Source organism: Electrophorus electricus, chromosome 16 (assembly GCF_041902795.1).
Source record: "Electrophorus electricus isolate QZ-2024a chromosome 16, ASM4190279v1, whole genome shotgun sequence".
Lineage (NCBI taxonomy): Eukaryota > Metazoa > Chordata > Actinopteri > Gymnotiformes > Gymnotidae > Electrophorus > Electrophorus electricus.
The window spans coordinates 18,185,783-18,204,503 of NC_137512.1; the positions used below are offsets into that span (position 1 = coordinate 18,185,783).

The window sequence follows — 18,721 nt, forward strand, 5'->3', positions numbered from 1 at the left end:
CCTATGAGAGCCTGTATGACTCTGCAAGTGGAAGTGTCTTTAGCCTCTGCCCGATGAATGGAGATCAGAGTGAGCCACACTGCAACCAAGCAGATAGGCCACACTATTTATAGCTAATCTTGTTTGAGCTCTCTACTATCCCTGAGACAGAGCAGTGGAGTTAGGCAACTTGAATGCCAGCGTGAGAGAGAAGAGGCAGAGCATCACACCAGCTTCCACTGCCAGGAGCAGACAGATGCAAGAGTACACTGCAACAGCCAAAAAGGCGTATTGCTGCTTTAAGAGGAGCTCAAAGAGTGTGCATGCGTGTAGCTCTGTTCAAAAGAAGAGGGGGTGAGTCATGTTATAATATTTTAGTGAGAACTGGATCCTGCTCTCTCTCTCACATTCACACACACACAGTTCCCCACTCACCCTCCTAAAGGTGGTCCCCTTTTCCTTTAAGTTCAGGTCCTTTTTCAGAGGCCTGGGAGCTTAAGCATCCTGTGTAGTATCTTAGCTGTTCCCAGGACTACACTCTTCTGGACAGAGATCTTGAATGTTCCTGGGATCTGCTGGAGTCAGTCATTCTCCAAGTCTAGGGGTCACAGCCCCTAGTGCTCCGATTACTACTGGAACAACTGTTGCCTTCACCTTCCACATCTTTTCAAGCTCTTCTATCAACCTTTGGTATTTCTCAAGCTTTTCATGCTCTGTGTTCCTGATGTTGCCATCACTTGGGATTTCCACATCTATCATTATAGCCCTCTTCTGCTGTTTATCCACCACTACTATGTCCAGTTGGTTAGCTATTACCATTTTGTCTGTCTGTATCTGGAAGTCCCTCAGGATCTAAGCATTTTCCAGCACCTTTAACCTTGGAATGTCCAGCCCATACTTGGAACAGATGTTTCTGTATACTATGCCAGCCACTTGGTTTTGGTATTCTATGTATGCTCTGCCTGTTAGCATTCTTACATCCTGCTGTTATGTGCTGGATTTTCTCAGGTGCATCTTTGCATAGCCTGCATTTGGGGTGCAATTGATATGGTAGATCCCAGCCTCTACAGATCTTGTATTCAGAGCTTGGTCCTGTGGTGCCATGAAAAGTGCCTCCATGCTGTCTTTCAGTCCAGCCTTTTCTAGCCATTGGTAGGACTTCTCCATATAAGCCACTTCCACTATTTGATGGTGGTACATACCGTGCAGATGGTTTATCCCGCCATGATGTTTCATGCTGCTCCTCCTTCCCATGCTCCTCAGGTTTCTGCTGTCTGAGGTTCTCACTAAACAATTCATAACAATTACTTGGGGCACATCTTTCTGATGTATTCCAGGATCTTGGTTATTTCTTCCTGAATAGTGGCTCTGACACTCACTAGTCTTTAGTCCCCACTCCTTCCGCTTAGGGTACAATCACTGGTGTTCTTGCCAGTGCCTTTCTGGGCTCTGCTCATGTATTGAGCCATGTGCCTACTCATCATAGCTACAATAATGCCTGACAGGAGCTTCCATGTTGTACAGAGGCAGATTATTAGCTGGTAGTCAGATATAATTGCCCCTTTCTGGGAGTCCTTCAGAATCAGGACTGTCTGGCCTTCAGTTAACCGTTCAGACTGAGTTCCATCTGTTAGCAGCTGGTTCATTTGTAGCAGAAGCCAATGGGGGACAGTTTTAAATTACAAGCTCTGCATCATGACGGAGCTGTTTTGTGGGCGGGGCTTATTTTTCAGAATGAGTTGTGGAACTCAGTCCTACAACTAATTCCGAGGGGATGTAAGAGACACTTCACAGCTGAAAGTAAGTAGGCAATAAATGTCGTTCTTTCGAGTTTAGTTCTAACGAACTCAAACATGCATTATTTAATCTTCTTTTTTTCCTGCAACATATCAATTGTATTATTCTATAATGTCTAGTCGTACTTTGCTAGAATTGATGCTCCACATGTAAACGTTGCCCCCCCCCCCAAACGCGTAACAAAAGAGTCCTAAAATATACATTGCTTTGCATATTGTTCATTCTCATGCGGCTGATGCCCCTTTAAAGTAAGATACTCGTCAGATACACAAAATAAAAATCTAATGTGATGCATGCGAGCTGTTCTTGCCAATTATGTGTTAAAACCAACTATTTGATTGGCCGCAAGAGGAGACCAGGTTGCGTTCTTCGTCAACGGCGCAGCCTGCGATATTAGGTCGAACGCCAGTGTATTGTCATGTATTTTATAATATGTATAAAATGAATTAACTTGTTTTTACAAATAATATTCAATGCCTTTGTAGTATACAATGCAAAGAATTTACTGGCTCTGAAAGTCTTGCCTTGCACCATCATCAAATTCTGTTATATGAAAAATAAAATCTCAAGTATTGTAATCAAACAATAGGCTTTACGAGGTCATAGTCGCGCTTCTTAACCAAAGATGTGTGTACCGTAGTAAAAGAGGTTCTAACAGGGAACCTCTGTACCCGTATTAATTTAAACTTTTTTAAAAATCCAACTGTAGTGGAGTGCTGTAAGATTTACTGTGTGGTTACACGACACAGTAAGAGTTTAAAATCTATCGTTCACCACTGTCTCGTGTTTGACTGGAGTGCGACAGATACTAAGATTCAGTCACTCCCGTGAATGTTTGTGTCACTTTTGATATAGCAGCAGCTTTAACTCTTTCGCATTCATACACAGCTCCAGGTGTGAGACCTCCCGTCAAATATGTCACTTTGAAATTCTAAATGTTTAACGTTTAAACAATTTTTTATTTTATTTTATTATTGTTCTGCCTCCTTTTGATTACATCACATCTGGTACATCAGTGGCATTTAAAAAAAAACAGGATGAAAATAATAGGACAGATCGAATTAAAACATCGCATTTTCCAAAACATCTCAACATTTCTGATCCCGATTACTTGTATTTCAATCAAACCCAGAGCTAAATTCTATGTCGATTTAATACAAAAAAAAAAAAAGAAAGAAAATTATGTTTATGCTACATAGCAACGTGGATTTGGAGTGGATGAACAGCAGATTTCTTGCAGCAGGATAGACTTCAATTTGCGATCGTTTTATAGCCACTGCTGATGGCCAGTTAAAGACCATGGAGCAAATTTAAACTTTGTTGCAAGAATTTAAAGCAAAAGGCTTGTAAGGACAACTTTGAATCCAGATACTTTGCAGCTGCTTATGAGGAGCTTGTAAGAGTGGAAGTTTATTTTGAGTTATAATAAGAGTATTTTGAAGTGGTTCATTATAGATTTCTTTATTTAAAAAGGAACTAATATCTGTCCAGCAGGTGGCAGTTTAGTTCTAGTAGCAAAAGATTTGGGGACGTGTGTGCGTGCGCGTGCGTACACCTTGAGAGTTACAACAGACTATAATGGCTATGTGAAATGCATTAACAGTAGAGCATTAAAGCTTGTTCTTTTTAATATTTCTGCCAGGGAAAGTGGTTCTTTGTCATTTATTGTTAATTGTTCACAGATCTGCTCGGTTATGCACAATCACCTTTGAACTCTGGAGGAACTTATCAGTACTGCAGCAGATGTTCCTGTTTTGACATACAAACAGCTTGTCACTCTAAAGCTGTCAATTCACTAGAAATGTTACCACGTTTGATGTTTTGATGCTCAGACACCCAAGAATGACACCCTGAGTGATTAGCTGCCTTTCTGAAAGTGCTGTACTAGGGGTGATCTAGGAGTGGTTCTCAAATGTAAGATAAAATTTGCTTTGGTAGAAAATGAGGGGCAATGACTGGAAGGGAGCCTCTTTTGGGAATTGCCCAAACTTACCTATTTTAGCAGTTTTATAACCGATAACCTATATTTTTCCAGTTTACCTGTTTTTTGCATCAAAACTCAATTTGGGCCAAAATGTTAACATTGGACCCTGCATCCAGTTGCTATTTGGGGAAGAAGCTTTAGAGAATTGCATGTGCTCTCATCCTCCAGATAGCATACAGAAAGACTTTTGACACATTATGTCTGTATAAGTGAATATAACTATACTTTTTATTAGTATTATTTTCTGCCCTCTTCTGTTCTAATCTGTTGTGCAGTATAGTATTTCTTCCATGAACAAAAAAAAAAGGGAGGTGTGTGTGTGCACATGCAGAAAGTGAGAAAGAGGACATGTACTCTCCTCTGCAGCTTGCTCTGTCGATAGTGGTTCTACATGAGTGCAACCACAGATTACCTAATTAGATTAAGGAGGAAGCTTTCCAGTGATAATCATCCAGCAAGCCTTTTCCACCGGTGAACACTGCCCCACTCAAGACCTGCAGACTGAAGGGCAAATTCTTTTCAGTGAAGTGACGGAACATTCACTCCTTGGTTGTAAGTCTGGTGTTTGCACTGTTGTGACGCAATGATAGAAGGCCTTTGGTGCTAAAGGAGTGTGTTTTGGAGTGCCTTGGCAGCTGTTTTAAGTACCTGGTTTGGCATAGCTGCCATCTTTTTCTGACTTTCTTCTGTTGGTCAGGAATGGATATGAAAAGCTACTGTGCAGACTCTTCAGAGGACAATCTGCTGCTTCTTGACATTTCAGTTGCATTTCTTGTTGCATAATAAATGTTGCACAGGATATGATTGGTTCAGTTTAAATAGCAATCATGTTAATATGGGTTGTGTAGTTCATGCTTTTCTAATAAAAGTAAAATGTGTAATGAGTGATAGTCGTATGCTTGTTAACTTCTGTACACTAGTATGGTTCCATTGTCTCTCCAGATCTCACTTGTTCAATTTGACTGAAATGTATTATAACATATTGAGTTGACTGTAGTTTATGCATGTTGTCTATTTGCTTCAAAATTAGCATTTAGGCAAGTAATTCCCCCAGTGCAGACTCTTGCCAGTTTCAGTCTTTCCTCTGGTTTTATTTTAGTTCAATTAGTTATAGCTAATAATGATGATAATAATAATAATAATAATAATAATAATAATAATAATAATAATAATAATAACTTATTTGGAAGTGAAGAGCTTGTGAAGTAGTGGTTTCTTGGAGGCTTATAATGAATGAAGTGAGTGGGCTGGGCCCTATGTGAAACATGAATTGTTGGCAAAGGATATCTCGCATCTCATCCTGTGTATAATTACATTTGAATCTGAATCTAGTTTGTATATATTGGCTAAATCTGATCACTTCTAGAAGTAAAGACTTGTATTTTAACTCGGATATTAGCCTTTCATATTTTACAATGCTTTGGGCAGATATTTTTCCTTTCAAGGGCTGTCGAAACAAATCAGCTGTCCCTTTGCAAGCTTGTTGACTGCTCCTCCAAAGATGGATGACCCTATTCAATAAGACTGTCTCATGGATTGACCATGGTGTGGCCTGCTTTGGCATATCTGACAGAACTGTACGCCATCACTAAAAAATAAATAAATTTTATATATATATATATATATATATATATATATATATATATATATATATATATATATATATATATATATATAAAATATTATTATTATTATTACTATTATTTTTTTTTATGATATAGACAAAGGTTTATGGGCAATCAAATTGATTCACTTCCATTCTGTTAAAATGTTGTGTATTAGAATGTGAAATATCAGTGGAGTGATAAGAACTTGTATAATTACAGATAATCAACATATGAAATGTTTGTTTATTTATTTTGTGGATGTGAAATTTTTTTTTCCCCCCCCCCAGACATAGCTTGGAGTGCAACCAAGCAACCTGTATCTTCAGTGACCTTAATCTAACCAAGATGGAAAAAAATGCACACAGATGCATGAAGTGAATATAGCTATGTACATGCATCCATTTAGCCTCTTGGAAGCTATGAATTATAAGTGGTTTACAGGAAATTCTGGATTTTGCCACTGAAGGTTTGGATTTCTCTGGAGGGAGCCTCTTCTCTGCCACTGTGAGGTGCCCTTCAGAGGAGATATGTCCCAAAATTCTCTCCATGGATCCAAGTGCAAGGCCGGTGCCAACCACAATGCTGATTTTGGCTGTACACTCAAAGAGCTCCAATTGCTCATGGATCTCAGAGGACCAGAAGGATTACAGAGAATCCAGGAGTGGTATGGAGGTATTGAGGGACTCTGTTCCAGGCTGAAGTCTTCATCAACAGATGGTAAATATAATAATTTTACTGCCCAGAGATTAAGATCACCATTCCCTACTCTGATTCTTGCTGTGGCTAAAAATAATACAGTAACTCCCAAGTACTTTGTAGCTCAATGCTCTGGCTTGCTGTGATGGCTTTTCTTGGACAGAGTTGAAGAATTTTGCAGAACGTTTTTTTCCCACACCAATAATATGCAGAAGTCAGTGCGAATACCTCTTCACCTTTTAGTACAAATGGAAAAGCTTGAACTACTCCTAATTCAATTTAAAATGATTTTAAATGAACCCCTGAGTCAGATAGGCTGAAGTTCAGGGGTGCGTGACCTGGACAGATCCCTATCTACATAAGCTGGTGTATGCTTTCCAGCTCAGATCTATTTTGATATTTGCCAAATGAAGTCACCAGTGTTGGAGGGCACAGTAGCTGTCACTCTCTTTGTCAGATGACTTTTGGCATGGTTGGGCGAAAAGGCTGAAAAACTACATATAGTGTGTGTGGTTGTTGCATGTATTGAGACATGCAATGAATGTTTGGCCTTCATTAATGTCTTAATGAGGCAACTGATCCCAGGCCTTGAAATATTTTCAAAGAACAATAAGCAGGCTCACGGCCACGGAGCTGATGAAGTCTCTGTTTTAATTTTCATAATGCAAAACATTTTCCAAATGCCTAAATGGAAAAATTAAAGTACGTTGTCAGTATAAGCACTTGTTACTTCCATGTAAAACTAAAATTCAACCAAAATTGGTAACAGTTTTGACATTTTAGTTTCCTTTGAATTCTTCTAAATAAGACGGGGGAGAATCTGTATCTGATAACTTTGGATTTAGATGGAACATGTTTTTTTTGTTTTTTTGTTTTTTTTCTTCATTAATTTTTTAATTTAACTATTTGGATAAATGAACTGGATTACACACAATGTGAGAACATTTATCAGTCTGTGATTTGGACATAATCTTTCAGCATCCAGATGAAATTGTTGTTTTGTCATGCTATAAAATAAGGTTTAATGATTTCTGACGTAATAGCTAGTAGGGTATATCCTCACTCCTGCCCTTGTGAAGTCTAAAATAATTTATTTAGAACGTATGGTCCCATGGATATCCCAGCCAAATCTCTTTGTAAAATATAAGAGGGCCATAAGTTTATTTATTGTTTTTCCGTGTTCACTGGTTTTTGTTTGGATTCCATTCTTCACAAGTTAAATGACTCCTAGTGGGCTAAATGTCTGATGGTGGTCTTTGCTTGTGGGCTGTTACATTTTGCCCTGCAGTGCAGCATAGATAGTGACAGGAGGGAGCAGACTGATTTATCACATGTAATCCCCCTCACTTGGAACCAGAGAGCAGAGCTCCTCATGGCACCATTCCCCCCACTAATCTCTTGGGCTGCTCCATGCTGCACACACCTCTCTGTTTTTGCCCTTGTTTGTACTGTGTGTGAAAGAAAAGAGAGCTGGTACAACTGCTGGGGTGTTGGTCACTTTCTCAAATAAAAATAAGTTTAATTTCTATAGCGCCTTTCACAGACTCAAGGTCACTTTACAATAAGAATAAGATGGACACTAAAGGATCTGCCTCCTACAGAGAATGGAAAAGAGACCTGCAGAAGACCAAAGTGTATGGTTGGGGCAGTGTGATCTGGTCAAAGTTTATACAGCATATCAACGTGTTCCATTTAGGAATCAGGATTCTCTTATGCTTTGTAAACGAACAAAATATCAGAGATCTGGTCATTTAAGTAAACCATAGAGAAACCTATTTTTGTGAGTTAATGTACAACCAAGTTGTTGAATTCAGCAAATTTTAAGGATAATTGGAAACAACCTAATTGCTGTATTTATTCAAGTAAATAAATTATACTGGTTGAGTTGAAATACTACTTGCATATAGGTGCAGCACTATATATTGCAAGCAAATAGGTCATCTAACAAGACACAGTTTAATTGTGTACTGTAAGCATCCTGATCAATCACAGACATTCCAGATGAGTGTACTGTAGGTCTTGATAAATTTAGTAATCTTGGGATTCTTGATAAAATAACCTACTTCTGTTTTAAACCATGTCGCATCAAGTTCACCAGTGTTTGACTATAAACCGTATTGCAATAATAGGATGTAGCAGTATAACTGAAATATAGTATATTTGTCTATTTTATTTTTTCCTATTACAAATAATGGAGCCTTTAATTCCAGTCTGTAGGGACCCACAACAGGTCTGATTTGGTTCTGTTCTGCTTTTAGTGCTCTGGGCCAGGTAATGAGGGCTCTAGACGACTGAATCATGACAAGGATACGCTAGGGATTGCAATCCAACAAAAACAGGAACAGTTAAGGCTTTTATAGGGTTGACCTGTGTTCTAAAGCCTTTTAATTGGGAATTATTTTAATAAAACATCCCCTATGTAAGATCACCACCTTTTCTTTCTAAGAGATTGTGATGGTGGTGTTTTCCCCTCATAACGTCTTAAGGAATGTTCATCAAAAGTGCCGCCAATTTAGAATTTAACCAAATACAACCACGCAATCAAATGTAATTTTTATTTTATTTTTAATTTTTTTGGCCGTATACAGGATGGCTATTTAGGGACAAAACCACTTTCGTACAGGAGCAGAAAGAGCAGTGTGTACTTGGGATTGCTTAATTTAGTTAACAATCCCGAGGAGCTCTCTCACAGTAAATCATCTTTTCTGTAAAGAATCAGAGACCTTTCAATATTGCGTGATTGTAAAATTAATAATTGAATGCTTCAAGGCCTGGTCAACAGGGCTTATAAGAGTAAAATCATCTGTAAGCAGACTATCTAAGCAACATTATCTGGAAGGGGGATCATATTTGTTGCAACTAATAAGAGACCAACAAATAATCAAAATGCAATTATGTGGATATTTTTGTCTCCATGTTGTAAAAATTGTTTCTTGATTAATATTCTTTTTGATATTATCTATGTAATGACACTAACTTGTGTGTATTTCCCTCTCCTTCAGGGTTAAGTGGGAAAGCTGATGACATTACAAAAAGAAAAAAAGAATTTGGAAAGAATTTCATACCTCCTAAAAAGCCCAAAACATTCTTTCAGTTAGTGTGGGAAGCTCTGCAAGATGTGACTCTAATTATTTTAGAAGTTGCAGCCATAATATCCTTAGGCCTTTCCTTTTATAGACCTCCAGATGCAGAAAAAGAACGTGAGTGCTCCAGGTATTTTAAGTGTATCGTGCATATTGCACTAGTTCTCCTAACATGGATAATATCTTGAAAATCATTTCAATGCTTATTGTTTCATTTCCTAATATTTATTTACTTATTTGAAAGATCTTAATTAGAAATTAGTATTTGAATGAGTATTTGAAGTTAAACTGAGTTAAAAGATTTAGGGGACTTGTGAGTATTTTTGGGGTGCTCCCAAAGTAAGAGTACGAGGTAATAAAATACATTTTAAAAAATTGTTCGATTTGTAGTCGTTTTAAAGAAACAAACAAAAACCCTTCAGCTGCAGCAGTGTGAATGCCTGTGGGTGCCCTGCGGTGTCTGCTTCAGGCTGTGGAAGAACCGCCAGCATGGCGATGGACGATGAGGCTGAGGCCAGCTGGATCGAGGGAGCCGCCATCCTCCTGTCCGTCACTTGTGTGGTGCTCGTAACTGCCTTTAACGACTGGAGCAAGGAAAAACAGTTTCGCAGCCTGCAGAGCCGTATTGAGCAGGAGCAGAAGTTCACGATGGTGAGGGGGGGCCAGGTCCTTCACGTTCCTGTGGTCGAGATTGTGGTCGGTGACATCGCGCAAGTGAAATATGGTGAAAAGCTTCTCCTTCACCCTGTAGCTCCCACATTTTGCATCATGCCTTATTCACATAACTGATATGTTAACACTAGAAGCAACTGAAAAGCAACAACATTTTTTTTTTTTTTTTTCTGTAAAATAGCATAACCTTGTTTGCTGTAATATGTGTTCCTTCTGCCAGTTTTAGTTGATTTAAAAACCTTTGTTTTGACTTGTGAAGTAACGCATCTGTTCATTGTGTCAGTGGCCTGACAGTCTGGCTTGTGCTGTCTTCAGGTGACCTCATTCCTGCTGATGGAGTGCTGATCCAAGGCAATGATCTGAAAATCGATGAGAGCTCTCTCACAGGAGAGTCAGACCACGTCAGAAAGACACTGGACAAAGACCCCATGCTACTCTCAGGTTCTGAGTCCTTGAATCCTCATCAATTTGTCTGTGCCAAAATGAGTGTGTATTGCTTTTCAAAAATGTATTGCTCTTATTCCTGGCCAAAAGTTCAGTTGACTTGCATTTGTTTCAGTATCCTAAAACTTTTATTGATGCAGAGGTAGTTTAAAGCACTTCAAAACATTACGCTGCATTAAACCCAGAAACCACACAAAACACTCCTGCAGACTGCAAGCACAATAATTTTTCTAGTATATAACTGGTATAGATGATGTGTGGTTCTCAAAATGATTATTTTATAATGAACTAGCCCTGTATTGTTTCAGGCACCCATGTGATGGAGGGCTCCGGGAGGATGTTGGTCACGGCTGTGGGCGTTCACTCTCAGACCGGAATCATCTTCACCCTTCTAGGTGCGGGAGACGATGGAGGTGATGATATTGAAAAAGAGAACAAGAACAGAAGGAAGAAAAAGAAGGAGGAGGAGAAGAAAAAGAAAGAAAAGGACAACAGGGGTAAGGCTGTGGAGGAAACCCGCCCACCATTGTTCCTCACTAGCCTGAGTACATCTACGAATGTCCGAACTGGAACACTCAGGAGAGTTTGTTTATGAAGTCAGAAGAATGTACCCGTTTATGCGCCAACAAGTTGCTCATATGAGCTGTTATGTGTAATGGGCTGAGCTCTTCTACTTGCAAAGGGAGGTTTCCGTCTGTTTTGTTAATATTATTTTTGGATAATGTCCCTCGCATAATGTTCGCATAACCATACTCCCTGAAAGTGTGTAGTGCATACAGGTGAGTAGTACAGAGAGGGTAAGATTACATCCACAGTTAAAAACATAAAAACATAAAGATGGCATGACTCTGTGGTCTGTGTGTAAAGTATACTATAAACGTAATTAGTTCTCATACTTGAATATGAATTTAGTGGGTGTGTCCTGTGATGTACTGAAGTCCTATCCAGGGTTTGTTTCCACCTTGCACCCTGTGCTGATGGAATAGGATCTGACCTCCCTCAGCCCTGAATGGGATTAATCAGTTTAGAAGAAAATGAATGAATGAGTTTCAGAGCTACTATAGATATTTGGTGTCCTTTCCAGTGATGCAGCTATACTAAGTTAACATGCCATAAGGTTAAATCATTCACCTATTACTAAAATTCCTGTCCCACAATAGTATTTTGATGTATTAATGTATCATCATTCCTCCAACAGACAAAAATCATGATGAATATATAGGTAAGCAATTTACAACACATCTGATTTCCAGCATATTCTCAAGGTTCTGTTTTGTGAAGGAAGCCAGAGACCTTCCTCACTGGAGCTCAAAGCTGCCACTCCTGTCTGTTTAGTGGGCTGAGTTGTAATGTTTGTACTGAGTGTGTTGCTGTACAGTTTCTTGATGCCCCAGTGACATGAGGGGCAGGTACTGTTGACTTTTATACTGATTACTGACAAATAATTATAGAGGCCCTTGATGTGAGGGAACTCTTCTCTGCTTAGTTTAAAATGGTAGTGTATGAACTGCCTTAGGATAACACTCATCCAGGGTAATCCCTGGCCTCGGATTAATGAGTGAGTACGCCACAAAAAGCCACCTTCTATTATTGTATCTGAGCCTTTCTCTCCATGTATTTGAAGGTTGAAAAACAGTGGTGTATGAGTGACCATAGTATAGTGGTTTATATGTAAGAGCTCATTGTGTAGTGTATTCAAAACGTGGTAACTAGCTTCTGATATTTAACAGATCTGTAAAATTACATGTACGAGCATGAGTGTGATTTAATAAATGTTTTAAAGTGGAATCAAATTTAGAGAGAGTTAAAATTGCAATGTGGTCCACAAAGCCACAAGAATGTTTCAAGCAAAATTCCTTCTTACTCACTCATATACAGTATGGGTGGGACCAAGCCATACCGTCAAATAGCTTTAATTTTAATGGAATAAGTAACATTCTCTAAAATGTAAATTTGACAAAATGTGTTTCTGATGTCCTTAGTAAGAACACACTGGTGTGTGTTTGTGGGTATGGTTTGTATGTGTAAAGATGGTGCCAGTGTGGAGACTCAGCTTCTCAGCAATAAGGATGGGGTTGAGGTCAGGGAGGAGAAGAAAACCAGTCTACCAAAGAAGGAGAAATCTGTACTTCAAGGGAAGCTCACCAAATTAGCCATACAAATTGGAAAAGCAGGTTGGAATGAGAAAATATAATGGAATGATTTGTTATATTATCTGATATTCATTATGCTCTATTGTCTTTTTTTTTTTTTTTTTTAATATCTGATTTTGTCTGTCTGTTTATTCCCTAGGTCTCTTTATGTCTGTTTTTACAGTTATTATCTTGGTGGTGCTTTTTTTGGTGGACACCTTTTGGATCCAGGGCCTTCCATGGATCAAAGATTGCACTCCTGTTTACATCCAGTTTTTTGTCAAGTTCTTCATCATAGGAGTCACAGTGCTGGTTGTGGCTGTGCCTGAGGGCCTTCCTCTAGCTGTCACCATCTCATTAGCCTACTCTGTCAAAGTAGGCGTTTTACACATGCATTATACAAGTGGATTTCATAAATATAATTTAATGGGAACATTTATTCATCTGGTAGTGTGGCTCTATACATAATATACATCCTGTACAGTATAGTTATGGATGAATTATATAGTGTGTGTGTATAATTAAAGAGCAACATGTTATTGAAAGCTAGACTAATCAAAAGATGCTCTGTGTCTTCTTGCCTCTTGTTTTGGTCAGAGGTCTCTGAGGTTTTGTTAATTTTTGTCTTTTAGAAAATGATGAAAGATAACAATCTTGTCAGACACCTGGATGCTTGTGAGACGATGGGGAACGCGACTGCCATCTGCTCAGATAAAACGGGCACCTTAACCATGAACAGAATGACTGTGGTGCAGGTGTATCTGGGAGACAAATTTTATCGGACGGTCCCTGAGCCTTCTCTCATTGCTAGCAAGACCATGGACATGCTTATCATGGGCATCAGCGTTAACTCTGCATACACCACCAAAATTATGGTGAGGAACCATGTGTAGTGTAGTGTATACATTTGTGTGTGACTCCATGTGCGCGCCCTCTAGCTATTGTGCCTCTATTACAACAGATGAGTGAAATTTTAAGGTATATTGCTTTCTTTCTGAACTCATTCTCTCTCTCTCTCTGTGTGTGTGTGTGCGTGCGCGCGCGTGCGCGTGCATAGCCCCCTGAGAAGGAAGGTGGACTATCTCATCAGGTTGGGAACAAAACTGAATGTGCCTTGCTGGGCTTTGTCCTTGATTTGCATAAAGACTATCAAGGCATCCGCAGTGATTATCCAGAAGAGAAACACTTTAAAGTATACACGTTCAACTCTGTAAGGAAATCCATGAGCACAGTGCTGAGGTATACTGATGGAAACTACCGGATGTTCAGCAAAGGAGCCTCTGAAATTCTCCTGAAGAAGTAAGCTTGCATTTAATCGAGTGAAGGTATAGGGAGTGGGTTGCAGTAATGATTTATAGTATATTTTAAACTTGTGATTTAAGAAAAAATGTAAACTTATATAAAATTAAATTGTCAAGGTAAAATAATGTATGTTACACACATACATCAGTATTCTTATCTTCAATACTTTTTGAATAAATATTATTCAGTCCTTTTGTATAAATGCCTTGGCCCTGTGTGTTTGCAGGTGCTGCAAAATCTTGACAGCCAGCGGTGATGCCAGGGTTTTCAAGCCCAGAGATCGGGATGACATAGTGAGGAGTGTGATTGAGCCCATGGCCTGTGAGGGCCTGCGTACCATCTGTCTGGCCTACAGGGACTTCCCTGCTTTAGAGGGGGAACCCAACTGGACCAATGAGGCAGACATTCTCACAGGCCTCACCTGCATTTGCGTGGTGGGCATCGAAGACCCTGTGCGGCCTGAGGTTAATACCGGTTTAATTCATTGGGTGCAGTTTTGTGGCAACATCCTGCAGTGATTCAGTTGTGCATTCTGTATGTTTGCAGGATGAAGAAACTAGATGGCTGATTAACATTCTTCTGTGCCACATGACCTGTCATAAGCATATGTCAGTTTGAAGATTTCATGGTGTAACTTGTGCCTGCTTTTACCCTTGCAGGTCCCTGATGCTATTAAAAAGTGCCAGCGAGCTGGCATCACAGTGCGCATGGTGACTGGGGACAACATTAACACTGCACGTGCTATCGCCACAAAGTGTGGCATCCTCAACCCTGGAGATGACTTCCTGTGCCTTGAGGGCAAAGAATTCAACAAGCAGATACGCAATGAACTGGGGGAGGCAAGTTGGCAACAATGCACTAGGAAATGTTTTTATCAGGATGTGTTGGAGCTATATATTATGTAAATTGATGGTTCTGTTGTAATGAATAATGAATTTTTATAGAGCGATTTTTAGAATGGTCATAAAAAATGCTGCTGATTCAGTAAAAAAAAAAAAAGTACATGTCAATCGGAAGTCTGACAGGAAGATGTTATCACAAAGGTTTTTCACATCTCATGTCAGAGTGCTGTTTTCAATTAATTCCTTTCAGATTGAGCAGGAACGTATAGACAAGATTTGGCCCAAACTGCGTGTACTGGCAAGATCCTCACCAACTGATAAGCACACGTTAGTAAAAGGTACGATTTTAGAGCTTGTGTGTGTAGGTGTGTGTGAGAGAGATTATTCACCACAGAAATACAATTGTCACATAGTGACATTGCTATCTCTTGCTCAGGTATAATTGATAGCACTGCTGTAGAACAAAGACAAGTGGTTGCTGTAACAGGAGATGGAACAAATGATGGCCCTGCCTTAAAGAAAGCTGATATTGGTTTTGCAATGGTATGCCTATCAAAATAATCACAGTAGAATTAGAATTTTTTGGTCTTTGCAATTACATAAACTAACTCTAAAATGGACACACTCTAAGTACAATCTGTAAAATCCATTACCTCCTACTTGGACACATGTCAATTAAATCTGGCATGTCCCTGTGATGTCATATCTTTAGGGTATTGCTGGAACAGATGTTGCTAAAGAGGCCTCTGACATTATCCTGACAGATGACAACTTCACCAGCATTGTAAAGGCTGTTATGTGGGGCCGAAATGTTTATGACAGCATCTCCAAGTTCTTGCAGTTTCAGCTGACAGTCAATGTGGTGGCAGTTATCGTGGCATTCACAGGAGCCTGCATCACACAAGTTAGTTAGTAATCTATAAGTTACACACACACACACGCACAACCCCTAAAGGGCACTGCTTGCATATAGATAATGTAGTCTGAATGTTTTTCTACTTTTAAACTGATTAACTCTCTTTATGGAGTTCCTCCTCACAGGATTCCCCACTGAAAGCAGTGCAGATGCTCTGGGTGAATTTGATCATGGACACATTTGCCTCGCTTGCTCTGGCCACCGAGCCTCCCACAGAGACCCTGCTGCTGAGGAAGCCGTATGGGCGCAACAAGCCCCTCATCTCCAGGACCATGATGAAGAACATTCTGGGCCATGCCATCTACCAGCTCATCATCATCTTCACCCTGCTGTTTGCTGGTGAGTCCTGCAATTTGGCATATGTACCAAATTATTGATTACCACCAAGACTGTAGGGAAAAAAGTGAGCCACTTACTGGTTGAGGGGTGAAGCACTGATCCTGTAGCCAAAACTGCATATGCTAAAGCTATAATATCCTAAAGGTTTTCATACGTTTTTCATTATAGACTTGACATTAAAATGCAAGCCAAAAGCTTTTCTGTTAGACTGGGATAAGACCAGACAAGAGTACCTGCTGTACACATCCATTCTTGTGGCTTATCTCCCTGACAGGTGAGCAACTCTTTGACATCGACAGTGGCAGAAATGCTCCACTACATGCCCCACCTTCAGAACATTACACCATCGTTTTCAACACCTTCGTCATGATGCAGCTTTTCAACGAGATCAATGCTCGCAAGATACATGGCGAGAGAAACGTTTTTGATGGCATCTTCAACAACATGGTCTTCTGTTCCATTGTATTTGGAACATTTGTTGTCCAGGTAACGTTAGTCAATGTCAACTTATAAAGGGGACAAAGCTTAAAAAAACATTATGGTCACTGGAAACTAAAATTCATTATAATCATAATACATTACAACTTAATTTAATAGATTTTTCTCCCCCCATAAAGTGCAATTGCTTTCTTTTGCAGATCATAATTGTGGAGTTTGGTGGGAAGCCCTTTAGCTGTGTTGGCCTCAGTATTGAGCAATGGCTCTGGTGTGTCTTCCTTGGCTTTGGATGCCTTCTCTGGGGTCAGGTGAGCCTGAGGTCATACTGTCTTGGTTTCTTTCAGGTTTTTCCTACAAGAAAGAAAAGGAGAAGAAAAGCTGCAGTGCTTTTTAAAGGCCTTATTTAGACTTTGACACATTCACAGCTGATCACTACAATTCCTACGAGTCATCTGAAGTTCTTGAAGACTGCTGGCCATGGAACCCAGAAGGAGGAGATCCCAGAGGAGGAGTTGGAAGAGATGAAGGACCTAGATGAGATTGACCATGCTGAAATGGAACTTAGGAGAGGGCAGGTCCTGTGGTGCAGGGGCATCAACAGAATTCAGACACAGGTAGACGGCATCTGTGCCATCATTAAAGAGCTTTCCAGTATTACTGGATGATGTATTCCTTCTCTAGATGCAATGCTTGAGTAGTAGGGTGACCTGTCCATTATCCCCATGTACACTGGCACAGTATTGAGTATTTCTTTGATCTTACTATTTAATTTTTCACATCCCTCCTAACCTCCTCTGACAGATCCGAGTAGTGAATGCCTTTCGAGAAGCTTTGTCTCCTTATGAAGGCCTGGAGACCCCAGAGTCTCGCAGCTCCATCCACAACTTTATGACCCACCCAGAGTTTCGCATTGATGACTCGGAGCCTGCCATCCCCTTGATTGATGACACGGACACAGAGGAGGATGCGCCCACAAAACGCAATGCTGAGCCTCTCTCCCCTCCTCCTGTTCTGTCTCCATATAACAAGAACAATAATGCTATAAATAACAGAAGCTTTCATCATCATAAGGACATCAAAACTCCAGTTTTGCAGCCACCTGGTAGCCCCCTGCACAGCCTGGAGACATCTCTCTGAATCCACCCATCCTAAGACCACTCTGAAACCATGCAAGCTAAGACCATGTCAATGTTCTTGCATGATGGCACATTTAGCAAGTTGCTAGACATTCTGGCAATAGGAGAGGGTTTTCTATGAACTGTTTCTCAATGGTCTGTGCACTGACGAGGTTGCTGTCATACAATAAAATATTGGTTTTGATTGTGATGTGAAGTTCCAGAATCTTTCCATCTATAGTAGAGGGAAAGTGAGAAAGATCTATATTTTTATGATGATTAAACAAAATGTTGATGGGGAAATCAAATTTATCACTCGGTGAAATTGCCGTTTTTTTTTTACTGTGCTTGCTGAGTGAAACACATTGAAATGTATTGGATTAACTACAGAGATTTTGTTTACACTGAAAATGTCATCTTGCATAAAACTGGGAGCAAAATACAAATTTAATGATGCCTACATATAGTTGCTGCTTTATCTGTATGTGAGATTTATTTTTAGCAGAATAATAGTGATCAATTGATGTCTGAATTAAGTGGAGAGTTAAAGGGGGAAACAAATGTCAGATTGTGTGGCATTCATATACAAGTTTAAGATTTCAGAGCAATTCATTAGGTGGGCTCTTTAATGTCTGAAATATGCCAAAAGGTGTAGGGTATTTGTGGGAATAATTTGACACTAGACATTTTAGCTGATGGCTTTATCGGTTGCATTAGTCTTAACTAGACATTTAAGTCCAGGATCCCTACTTGTATTATATTGAAAACATCAAGTAAAAGAGTCATACAATGTAGGGCAGCCTATGGAATTGCATTCTGCATGATGTCGTTTTCTGCTGTTTCATAAATGCTGTCAGTTATTGCCCCAGAAACCTTGAGCGCCAGCTGGAATATGTGGATAAGGGATTGAAATGAAATTTGTGATGGTGTAAGATGCATTTTCTCAGCAAAAATGCACATCATATGATTATTGATATGAAAATGTTGGTTTACAGAGTAGGTAATGGCCAATGGTGGATTGTGCTGCACAACATAAGCATATTGCATTAAAAAAGTGAAGAGGAACAAAATGCTTTTTGTTTGACTGTAGTTTCATTCCTATTTTGGGAATAAATATTTATCCATCTGTTTATGGATTCTTTTTTTCTATCATATGTGCTAACATCTATTATTTAAATGCAGTGTAAATTGTGATTGTGGTTAAATTTAAATTTGTGTGTGTGTGTATGTGTGTGTGTGTGTGTCTTTTGGCAATAAAATAAATATTAGCATTTAATATTTTTGTATCATACATTTACTGAAACCTACATTGAATTAAACACTGCAGTGGGAATCAGAATTTAATGATGTTCATACATCCTGTTGTACATGTGTT

General features: G+C 39.5%; 1 protein-coding gene across 5 annotated transcripts; it reads left to right on the plus strand.

Moving 5' to 3' along the window:
• Positions 1-214: 214 nt before the first annotated feature.
• On the plus strand, positions 215-18,622 carry atp2b1b (ATPase plasma membrane Ca2+ transporting 1b). 5 transcript variants are annotated; one of them, XM_081699077.1, is made up of 22 exons: positions 1,810-5,337; positions 5,655-5,741; positions 5,834-6,084; positions 9,066-9,263; positions 9,616-9,870; positions 10,134-10,259; positions 10,571-10,759; positions 11,461-11,484; positions 12,293-12,436; positions 12,555-12,769; positions 13,027-13,269; positions 13,452-13,693; positions 13,923-14,160; positions 14,356-14,535; positions 14,789-14,876; positions 14,975-15,081; positions 15,251-15,442; positions 15,580-15,793; positions 16,068-16,279; positions 16,432-16,539; positions 16,657-16,845; positions 17,033-18,622. In XM_081699077.1, the coding sequence occupies exons 1-22, from the start codon at positions 5,303-5,305 to the stop codon at positions 17,366-17,368; spliced, it is 3,873 nt and encodes a 1,290-aa protein (XP_081555203.1). In that variant the 5' UTR covers positions 1,810-5,302; the 3' UTR covers positions 17,369-18,622. The 5 variants fall into 5 exon arrangements, with proteins under 5 accessions (XP_081555205.1, XP_081555207.1, XP_081555203.1 ...); XM_081699080.1 differs by having other exon boundaries at positions 4,296-4,312; XM_081699079.1 differs by lacking the exons at positions 1,810-5,337; positions 5,655-5,741 and adding an exon at positions 215-333.
• The last annotated feature ends 99 nt before the right edge of the window (positions 18,623-18,721 follow it).